Genomic DNA, 12,075 nt, shown 5'->3' with positions numbered 1-12,075 from the left:
TAAACTAAAATTCTTTAAAAGTTGCTTTACTCAGTGGAATAATGTATTCAACCACTGCTCTCAGCGATGCACAATTGACCTTAATACAGAGAAAACATGTTGGTACAGTGTTCATACTACTGTACCAACACTACTGTACTACCGCAGATGGTCCGATCGACGGGGGCCGGACCAGTGAAACCATCAGCGATGGTCCGTTTGACAGGGCGAACGATTGCGGATGGTCCCGTAGACGAGGGTAGCGCGGCCATCCGACTGCGCACCGCGGCCGTTTCCATCAGGTGCGGGAAACGGCCGCGGTACCCCGGTTCTATAACAAGAGCTAATTCATACGGACTTCCATCTTGGCTTGCTCCATGAATTACCGTAACTATTGTAATTGTCAGTAGTCATGTCTGACATTCAAACTCAACATTTAGATTTAACATTTACATTTAGTATTTACATTTAGATTTACATTTAACATTTACATTTACATTTATATTTAACATTTACATTTAACATTTATTATTTAACAACTTTGTGTTACTGCCAAACATTGTACTTGGAAAAGTTGTTGCATGTATTTACACGATTTTGTCTCTAAATGTTTGAAAAAGTGACATGTGAATATTGTCCTGCTTTTTTATTCATATGATAACGCTAAATGTATGAAAACTGCGCAGGATTTTAGAACGTGCAACATTTTACAAACATAATTGTAGGCCAGCTGCTGATCTTCTAGCTGCCTTTCAAGGGTGTGGACCTCATTATTTGCATGAGACAGTGCAATGTTCACCTCGTATCCTGTCGGAGGAGTCCCGAGCAATGAAGGGCGAGCTCCGGACTTCCGGTTGTTTCCGTGGTACATAGTGAGGAATAAACAACAATAAAACAATAAAATAACAAAAAAAGGTGTTTCTTAGTCGTGAACGCCTCAGTGTAGTCTTTAAAAAGACTGTTAGGGAGCCTGTAAGGCTAAAAGCCTTGAAAAAGGCTGTTGTTTTAAAAAAAAAATGATGATGTGACTAAGTGACTAAGTATATATATATATTATAAATAATAGGACTGTCAATAGATAGAAAATCACTATTTCATCTTAATCTAGATTAATCGCAATGAAAAGTTTGTTTTTCATTTGAAGACTAATCACCTTAGAATGCGTGTGTTTTAAACACTGTTGTTTAATTGTAATGTTTTAGACACAACCCCTGCTGTATACCATTTCTCTTATAGCCTTGAATATCACACTTGTTCTCTATTGGAGAGTAAACACGTGGCACCATCTCAGAAGCGGCACGTTCAAGAATGTCTCTAAAATCTAAGCCATTAACAATGACTTTAATACAGGGGACGAATATTAAATGACATTGTTTTGTATCACTATTGGTCAGAAAGTAACCTGTATTTAATTTGCCTACCTAAAACCATTTTGTGCTTACCTCAGAGTTCAGGGCCACCATGATAGAGAGGGGGAGCTGTTGCTTTTCAGCTGTGCAGGAACCACTTCCTGTTGACGTGCAGACCACCGAGACGCCACGCTGGAACACAGAAACCTGAGAGGTAAAGTTTCATATAGACACACTCCATTTACTTGGATTTTAGTGCTTTTTAGATTTCATATCAATCTCTTCATTAATGATTTTCAATTACTTTTATGTGTGACTTTTAAGTTGTCCCATTTCTCCAAATTCTTTTGAAAAAACTCCACTGGCCAGACAGGACACACTTAAGGACTTAAGGATTAAAATATTTATCTATTTTGTATAAATATGGATTTACTTTCTGAATTGGCAATCATATGTTGATTCGTATGTTGCAGTCAATGATCATTTCAGAAATTAGGAATCAGGAACATTTATTGGCAAAATATGTTAGACATACAAGTAATTTGACATGGCAGTTGGTACATAACATTGGACAGTAAGACGATGAGACAAAGTACAATGACAAATGGCATGTTCCATTTATACTGGCCGGACGGTAACAAATGCGGCCGAGGAACCCAGCGGTCGGCAGACGAAGCGTTCAATGCAAGTCAGTGGTCGTTAACCGTGTGGAGAAACGCCAGGAATGCCGCTTTGCAAACTTTATCTTTGACATAATCATGGTCTTAGGCCTTTTATGTCAATATATAACCAGGAGCTTCTGATGTACTATTAAAAATTAAAGCCTCTCAGAATACCATAGATGAGTCAATTTCCTTCTTTATCTTAATCACCAGACTACATTTAGTCATTTTCAGATTAGAGGAAAACAATCAATACTTTCATGACCATTCCACTTCAGGCAGAGAGTATACATCACCATGGTGTGACTTTGTGATAACCAGGACATTCTGATGTACCAGTCCAAAAAAAAAAGCCTCTAAAAGTACCATAAATGAACCAATTTCCTTTAAAATCTATTACCAGACTACATTTGGTCATTTTCAGATTAGGTTTAAAAGGAAACAATCAATACTGACCATACATACATGACCATTCCTCTTCAGGTTGAAAGTACACATCCCCAAGGTGACACTTTTGGATAACCAGGACATTCTGATGTTACATCCCAAAATAAAAGCCTCTCAAAATACCATACATGACCCAACTTCGATATCTTTTAAAAGGTGTTTTTTTTTTTATTGCGCCCTACACAAAGTTTAATATTTCTTCCGGCAAAATGCAACTTTTAGAGGCCAAGGTCTCAAGAGCACACTGCGTGGATTTAAAAAGAATCAGGTTTAATCCCTGGGAGGAGGTCTTTTACAACTGTAGGAAATTATGAAAATTTGCAAAAAGGCACATCTTTAATGATTAAATGCAGCGCCCCCTAATCTTCAAAAATTATGAAAAAATTAGGGTGTGTTCAAGGGTTCAATGTTTACACATCGTGAGGGCAGGCGAAGCCATTTGGAAGTTATAAATCTTGCCATATCAAGCCACACCCCTTGCAAAGTTAATTAACCGTAATATCTTCTTAAAACCATAAGAGAGGTTAGAAATGATCATATGGATGTTTAAAGGGTGAGAAGGTATGAGAAATATGGAGCAGATTAGATAAAATATGGTCGAGTTAAAACAACTTCAACGTTCATAACGAATGGTGGTTCCTACACACAGTTTGGAAATTCTTCGGGCAAAATACAATTTTTTAGAGCCTAAATCAATTCCTTGAAATACAATAGATTCCTCTACGACTAGTCGTAGCGAGGACCCTATAATCTGACTTAATTGGCAGATTGAATAAAATGTGCTTTATTTTGGAAAAAAAGCTTTTAAGGATATATTCAGAGGTTACATCTAAACAGGATGACTACTCACCAGTTGTGTGTCATGCAGTGGGATATCTAACAGATATTTGTTTATGTTTCAGCTTTGGGGATAAGAGCTGATCTCTGCTTTGCACAAAGATTGTTCAATGTAGCAAAAATAATTGTCTTCAAAAACTGGTTTTATCCCATTAACAGTTCGACTCTCATTTTGCATATTATAAAAGGTCACACTTACCTGTGATAAATGATCATCGATGCTCCTCCATTGCATGACCTCCAGGAAATTAGAAATGAAAACCTTTAATATTTTGCCATATAGACTACATACGTATCAGTGATCCTAATGAGTTTTAGTTGCCTCTCCATATATTCATAGTGTATGTTACTCGCTTAAACACACATGCTCACACACTCAAATGTCAGCAACACATCTGACACCAAACACCTTCCCAAAGCAAGTGGATTTACACTTGAATGGAAAACACCTGCGATATTCTTCATAAAAACACGCAGACCATTAGGGAAGTGTAAACCCCAAGTGTGCATTTACACAATTCTCTTCATGTTGATTTCCATCCAGGTTCTTTTTATTTATTTATTTTTATTGTAAGTCGCTTTGGATAAAAGCGTCAGCTAAATGACATGTAATGTAATGCAAGTCATATTGTAGGTTTAGACAGGACAACTATACTCTTGCATGCTTAAGCCCGTAGTTTATTCCTCCTACATCTGCAGATCATTATTATTGCCTTGCTGTCATTGTTTGGGGAATCAATCAGGTGTATGGATCAGCTCTTTTCAATTCAATAAGCACAACAACAAAATGACACCGTTAGTCTACCATCTTGCTGCCTTCTCTTTTAAATCTCATTGTATCTTTCCCTCCAGTTTGCTCGTGGAGCTGCAACACATCCCTGCACCTACCTATCTTCACCTGATCCTCATCAGCTTCATCAACTCATCGTTCTGTCTGCCTCATCGATTACATTCTCCCTGTAGGGTCCAAAGGCCAACGACTCGGAAGACGTATCGTCACTGTATCTGTTAATGTAATATACATATTTCCTTTATCAGACTTGACTCTTCTCATCAAAATGATGTTCACATTGTTTCTAGCCTTCCCCAAAAAAAGCTAAACAAGAAAGGCCACGGAGTGGAATCAAATACATCTATTTTGTTTTCATTACGAAAAGCAGAAAAAAATTTCCATTCCAAGTCCATTGCATTTTATCTTGACATTTCTTTTTAGTTTTCCTATATCACACCATCTATAATATTTTAAAGAAAAACATTGTTCATATTGTAATGATATATTGTATTCGATGGTTAGAACAAGAAAACACCACACAAGAGCCTTTAAGGTCTCACCATGAATCACGTCAAAGTACCACTTACTGTAGCCTTATTACACAGTAAAATTATTGTCTAATTTTTAAGAAATATTTAAGAAATATTTTTAAGAAAGTAGCGCTTAATTGACTCGGGTGCTCCTGTGTTTGCCTGAATAAATAACATCTAATATATCCTCATTATTGTGTTATGGCCTGCGTGTGTGGATCATAAAGGTTCCAGATTCGATCCGTTAAGCAGGATTCCGACTTCCAAAACGTCCTCGACTTCATACAATATGTAGCTGAGTCACACTCTTGTACAGTCTTATCACCTTTCTCTCTGACCTGTGTTTAATTTAAATCAATTGGACCAGCTTTTTATTTGTGTGAGTGTTTTTATGGTTTATGAAGTCCTTCTTTGCTACTGGGCTTTTTCAGAAGTCTCTTGACAGGCTAAAAATATCCTTTTATCTGATAGGAAACGCATAATTCCTAATGCTGGTTTCACTTTCACCAGAGCGCAGAGCGCTAATTCATTCGCAGTGTCCTCGGTTCCCATAGCTGTTTTTTAAATCTCCAAGGGGTGAAAAATTTTTTTGGGGGTAGGCTTACGCTGCTCAAAGATGACTCTGGGATTGAAATGGAAAAATGTCAAGTGTACTGCTTTGTAAAGAGAAGGATGAGTACATTGAAAATCCTCCTCCGCCTAGCACAGATTTTCTCACTGCCTGACACAGGCGCAGCCAAGACGATCCCCTGCATAACCTCTGAATTATTTACATACTCTGTTGGGGTTGCATAAACATTACTGTTATATGCCCGGCTGGGTAATATCATATTAGTTTTCAGCCGCAGAAACATGGGATGTTGGAAGAGCCCATCGAGAATAGGTTTTGCAGTACCCAAGGTCGATATATTGAAGCAAACCCAGGGACCGATGGTGCTCTCATGTCATTGCTGATCCTAACTGCGCTTAACTCATTGATCATTCAATAGTTTTTTTGCCAAGGCAGTCAATAGTGATGCAGGGATTATTCTTTAACACCTTTCTTCCCACTGTCTCTACAAATACATCTGCAGTGTGCAGAATGTGATGGGAATTTTAGTTTGTTGAAACCCAAACTGTTGAGAGAGAGGTTATGAAGTGATTGATCATCTGATATGAAATGGCAGCAGAAATGGCAGCTTTTCAAGGATGATTGTCTCCAGGACAAGCTTCTCTATCAATACTAGGAATGTTTCTGTAGCACACTATTACAAGGGAATCGCAGTGTTGAACATACCAATACGTTTGTTTGAATCGTAAATCATTCAAGGGAAGAGAAACTTCAAGGGCAAACTTTACAGTGAAAGCCAAGTAAGAAAAATACTGTGTTACTAAACACTAATATTATGCTGCTGCTTATAATGCTGTTAAACTCACTAATTTGGAAAAAGCTTACAAAAACACATAAAAAACATGTACCTCAAATGTTTACAACATGCTATTTACTTCATTATAAAACAATGTAAGGCTATATGTAGCTTACAGAAAAATGTTACTGGTTACTTAGCAGGTTGACTCACTATATAAAAACAACTCAAATATGCAAAATATGCATTATTAGGGCCTGCGTCGAGTGAAAGTCCGGCGTAGCCCTTTTGTTTTTTGAAAGTTTATTTTCCTGTAGTAAACCTGTCCGTGTGTGGCTTGATAGATACAATGAATAAAACGCAGGTAGTTCACGGAGCACCATTCGGATGATGTTATGAAGTCAGACAGGACAGCGTTTAGTTGCATATCCTGTTTGGTTTTAAATCAGGTTTCCACAAGTTCTTAGCAGCAATAGTGATTATTTCCTAGGGTTTCAGAAATGTTATTCATGAATTTGCTCTTCTATCAAATAAAACTCTGTTGTTTTCCCCGCCCTGGCTCCATTACATTACACCTACCAGCTGAAGAGATACAAAGAAGAGCAATGCCAAAAATACCTCCATAAACCGGTGGTTTGATAAATCATCCAGCAATGGAACAGCTGATCAATTTAAATGCTGATCGAACTGAACAAGTTCTAAATAACTACCTCAAGATTCCCACGCAACAAGGTTACACTTGTAATCAGTAGAGAATCATCTTGGCTTTTGTTGTACCTTTTAGTGGGCATTTGTTGACAACTACAGATTTGCGACTACGCACAAAGAATGGTCGGGGATTTTGTGGTGCAGGGTGCATGTGGTGCATGAGTTCACCAGGTCTTTGATCATCTGAGTGGTGTAAGAGGATGGAAGGTCCTCCTCATTACTCACTTTGTTACATTATATTGAGGTTTTGAAGATAAACATAGTTGCTCTCGGGCATTTGCTTGTATTAAAATGTGCCATTGTGGTGTAAAAAAAGAAGATAAAATTCACAGACATTAGGGGCCACGCCTCAGTGTGACCAACACACTTCTGTCCTCACTGTTGCCTGTTTTGTTTGTATCAAAGCACAACAGTGGTTGCAGTGTATGGTGATGGCAGCTTTTGCTTACGCAGGCTTTGAAGTGAAGTCTTCAGTGAAGGGTTCACTGTCGTCTCTGTAAATTGTTCTTACAGTAAGTCCCCAGCCTCAGCCAGTGAAGAAGATATTTGTTCAATCCGAGAGGAGAATTCTGTCCTTCATCTCGGCAGTCATATGATCTGAATGTGTCAAGACAAACTATAATCCAAACGGACTTCTGAAAATCGAAATAAACAAAGTTGTTTGTGATTGAAAGCTGTCTAAAGCCCAACAAGAACTCAACATCTGTTATAACGCCCCCCTGCTAAATCCTCTTGCTTTGTTCAGTTAAAAGGAGTTTTGCAAGATAAATAATATTTGATATTTGTTTTAAACATCCGTTTTCATACCTTAAGATCTGTTTCTTCTGCCATCTTAGTGATTCAGTCTGCAATGGCAAGCCCACCCAAATAATACAATGTATCACTACATCAAATAAGAAATGCTGACTTGTGGATGATGGAGAGTGGGGCCAGCCTTGGACGTCCTCGTAGTGGAAACGTATGGGACGGGGTGCACCGTGGCAGCTCATTGTAATTATGGTCACAGTGGGGGTGAGTTATGAAAAATGTTCTTTGTAAGGCGATGCATTATGGTTCATTTCTTTTGGAAAGCTAAAAACAATTGGTGACATTGTCAAAATAGAAGAGTAGGAACACTTTTAATGTAATCCTGACAGTTTTCGTTTCCTTTGGTTATCATTATTTAGAGATCATACCAAGTGCTATAATGTCATCTTTTGAATCGAAACGGCAAACCAGTGCAACCATTGTTCAATCAATATCAAATTGTTGGTCTATTTGTAAAGTTAACACTCATTACATTTGCAGTGGAGAATAGTATATCAATCAGCTGAGAGTGGAAAAAAAGAGTGAGCAAGCAGGAGCTGGTGCCAGTGGTATCAACTGCCTGGGATTAACAGAACAGAGGAGAGGAATAAGAAAGCCTGCTGGGGGGACACATAGCTCCACTGTGTGTCCCAACGCTGAGAGAAAAAAACCCATAAAATGCAATATTCCCTTTGGAATTAATTCACTGTCTCTCGTCCAAGAGCATCTAATTTAGTGTTGCTTGCCTTCCTCACTGGCTCAATCTGCTCCGCGCTCCCTCTGTCTCTTGTATTTTCTTCATCCATCTCCTTTAGTACCTCGCCGTTTCGATCCTGCTCTGCGCCTCCCTTGCACGCCACCGCCACCATCACCACCCTTCTAACCACCGCCTCATTGCCTTTGCTGTCTCTCATACTCCTACTTTCCCTGCCTCGGGCCTTTGTAGCGAGTTCGGAGAGAAAGCGGGAGACCTTGAACAAGACTCAGGCAGTCTGATTGGGAAGGAGAGCGCGGGAACCTGGAGACATAAGAGAGCCGGCGCGAGTTTATATGGAAAAACCTCTTCTTCTCCCCCCCTGTGAGAGACAGAGGGAATGAGGAAAGGGGGCTTATAGAAACACGGGACAGGCAATGAGGGTGAAAGTGATTAGCCCCTCATTCACTGTTTTAAAGAGGTTAACCTCATTAAAATGGTGGTTATGGAAACGCTGTGGGCACGCTAGATCATAAAGCCTCATGCTATTAGTACGGTCCTTCTCTGAATTCGTAGAGTTTTTACCCATTAAGTTTTGATTTCGGAAAACTTCCTAAAGGTCCTACAGTTCCCCCTTTATTGGGTGAACAATATCTTTATGCCACTCATCGTGCTGATTATTGCAGGATGAGAAATGGCAGCCACTCCTCTCCAACTCTAACTTTCGCCGGACTCAAAAACACGGCACCCGTGTTAGTGGCTGAAATAAAAGCCGCAGCAAATGAGTAAAGAATTAAAAAGGTCACTGAGTTTTTCCACCCGGTTGCTCATCCTAAGTGGGTCCCCATGGCCAAAATGAGGATGGATGTGGGCTGAAGAGGATTCACTGGTCCGAGCCCAGCCTCTCCACAAGGGCAAAGGAGACAAGAAGACTCGAGTTAGAAGAAGGGCTGGCTGTGGCGAGGTTTTGGCAGAGAATTTACACAATACAGTTGTACGAGCGGGTTTCAGTGTGTGCAGACTGGCTGCGGAGATAGGAAGAGGTCAGGGAGCCTGAATTTACTGCACAGATACACCAGCAAGCCTCCGTGAATCCTCACTGATCATCTCCTCTGTCTCTCTCCGTCTGGCACACATACAACGGAAGGCTAATGAGGACTTTTGTGTCAGTGTTGTGGTTGTATAGTAGTATATGTAGTCAGACTCAATACAAATAAAAAGATGTTGTGTTAATCTGATTCCAAGAGTAAATCCTTATCCGACTCCAAACCAAATGTAATTCAGGTGAAATAACGCTGTGATGTTGAAACAATGGGTGGTGCCGAGATAGAGGATAGAGGGCACTGTCTCATTGAGACGATAGTAGACACTTTGGAACTGCAGATGATTTATAGGTCTTGACCAAGTGCATACAATTATAAGACTCTGTCTACATTAAACCGCAAGACACTTGATATCTTTCATGATTCATGAAGAGGGAGCTCGGAAACATCTCAAGGTCAGACTGATAACTATGGGATGTTGGGTGATGACGTCAGCTTAAAATTTAGCCTGTGCCCTGCTGTTTTTTAAGTTTCCAAAATTATATACTAAAATGGGTGGAAAGAGAAATGGGCATTAAACATAATGCTTTCTCCCAAATTACAAATTGCTTAAAAACTAAAAATGACCTGGAGAAGAGCAAACCATCAAGTCCAAAATGTCCAAACCAACACAGTAAAGACTTCTAACGCTTCTATTTTTTCCATCAAATATTATACTTAAAAGTTAACAGAGAGCACAATAAAGAAGCAAAATAAGATTGGAAAGATTTGTGCTTCATTTAATATGTTATTTTAGTCCATAATAAGGGTCAATTAGTGTACATTTGAATTTGCTAAAGTGCAGTTGTCAGATTTATTTAGCTCCCATATCTTACATGGCACATGAATCTGTTTGTGCACATTGGATGGCAAAACAATCTAATTTCGGTAATGCCACAGCTCCGTGAGTTAGCAGTTTACATATTAGTTTCATCAGGGGCTTTTCAGTTGTGCCTGAATCAAAAGGATTTCGGAGATTCAAGAACGACTGTTTCAATTTCACTTAGTAGGTGAAGAAAAAAAAATGTTTTGGACTTGCAATGGCTACATTGGCGGTGCCATGGAATCCATGATGCGATATGATAGCACTCTTAACCTGTTGATATCCTTGATATCAAAGTCTTAGGTCTGTCTTTTCCTGGAGTAACAGACATATGTTATGATATAATATATGGATACATTAAATTAGAAGATGTCCACTTAATATACACATTATGTGTAAATGTGAATAGTTTCCCTTTAGGACTGGCCCCACATAAGAAGATGATCCAAATAACTTTATATAATTTAATCAGAATTGAAGAGAAAGCAATGTGGAGTGAAAAAAAAGGGGAAGGCAAAGGGATCTGATTTAAAACCCGAACCCGGCAGACTTTTTGGAACTGCTCTTTGGGAAGATGGGAGGAGAAGAGACCCCCAGTCGGTTTACTTATGATTGACCATCAAGCGTTTGGAGCCAAAGGGGAACTGTCCTTGAAGCTGTGTCATTTGCCTAACCGAGGATTTGTATCTTCAGAACAAAAGCTTCACTTTTTTAATATTTCAAAAGTAATCCAGACTAAAATCGTTACGTCAACCATTTAAGGACACCCCGTCTTATGTCAACCTTTACAGTGGACGCCAATTAATGTGAATCAGACTGCATGGAAATAAAAAATATATATATTTTTTTATAACGCGTCGAGCTTCTTTGCCTTACCAATGGAGAATATTTTATTCAAAATGAAATTAGTTGTGTGGTTTTATTTTAGAAGTCTCGTCCGGAAGTGAAGGTTTACGCAGCTTGGGGAGGCTTGATGGTCGATGAGCAGCGGGCGCACACGCCGCTCTGTACGCAACATCGCTCCACTGCGGTAGGAGCGCAGAAGGAAGCAGAGAGAGAGAGCGAGAGAGAGAGGGAGAGTAGGGGGGGGAGGACCAGGCAGCTACAGTTTACTTGTTTCTGCTCGGAAAAACAAACCCAGGTGGCGAGCTTGTCTCTCCGCAGACTTTAACACAGGTGGACTTCACGTGAGAGGACACGGGGCAACAGATCCCAGGTCCCACAACCCTGCGAGAGACAACAAGAGACAACTTTCGGCTATTTCTATTTCTTTCTTCTTTTTTTAAATACCACACCTCTGTAACCTTGGGAGTCAGAGCCGTTCTGTTGTGAGAGGATGGGACCGCTACTGCTTTCCATCGCCCTGTGTTTGGGAGCCGCTGTCCCGCAGCATGTGATGGGTGAGTTGGAAAGTGACTGGCTGCCATTAGCGTTGTCCAAACATTTCTACAAGAATAGCGGTTTTTTTTTCTTTTTGCGTAGGAGTGACCCCAAAACTGATCACCAGCAATCGGAGCGTCTTCATATTTCGCGTGTTACCAAGTATCCTCCATCGGATTGTTTCAAAGAGGGAGATTCCACACAATAGCTGAGCAAAACGTAATGTGCGTGTGTGGAGAGTCTGTGTGGTTTGCGTAATACCAGCAGCCTTTCAGCTGGGTTTGGCACCGGGAAACTACCGTTCTTAGTCCCTGCACGAGTCGCTATGGTTAACTGATTGCATTTTGGGGACACTTGTTTGAGTCGATCAAACAGACTAATCACCGTTTTATCCGTGCATATAATTTCTCTGTGATAAAAGGGTGAATCAGGCGCGCGCATTTTAACATAGCGCGCCGTACATGTTTGTGCGCCCTCGAAGTGATGCTCCCCAGATGTTTATTCGCTCCTCCGTGGTGCTCTCCGGGGAAAAAAAATATATAAAGCCCTAGTTGGGAAAGAAGAAAAATACGTCATTTTTCCTCTGTAGCAAACTGAGTTTAGAAAAACGCACACATGGAAATTATCACAGAGCAATGATATGCTTCTAGACAACGTGGTCTTTAGGCAGACCGGTATAT

At 40.0% G+C, this 12,075-nt stretch overlaps 1 protein-coding gene across 2 annotated transcripts in view; it reads left to right on the top strand.

The window, feature by feature from the left end:
- Positions 1-10,993: 10,993 nt before the first annotated feature.
- Positions 10,994-12,075, top strand: part of LOC119225336 (EGF-like repeat and discoidin I-like domain-containing protein 3) — a 72,972-nt gene continuing 71,890 nt past the window's right edge. Inside the window, exon 1 of one of the 2 annotated variants that reach the window (XM_037483126.2) lies at positions 10,994-11,415. In XM_037483126.2, coding sequence (XP_037339023.2) covers positions 11,352-11,415 — 64 coding nt within the window. In that variant the 5' untranslated portion in view covers positions 10,994-11,351. The remainder of the gene's footprint in view (positions 11,416-12,075) is intronic. The other variant, XM_037483125.2, reaches the window with a different exon arrangement.

The sequence above is a fragment of the Pungitius pungitius genome, chromosome 5, assembly GCF_949316345.1.
Source record: "Pungitius pungitius chromosome 5, fPunPun2.1, whole genome shotgun sequence".
Classification (NCBI taxonomy): domain Eukaryota; kingdom Metazoa; phylum Chordata; class Actinopteri; order Perciformes; family Gasterosteidae; genus Pungitius; species Pungitius pungitius.
This window is presented reverse-complemented; position numbering and strand designations above follow the sequence as displayed.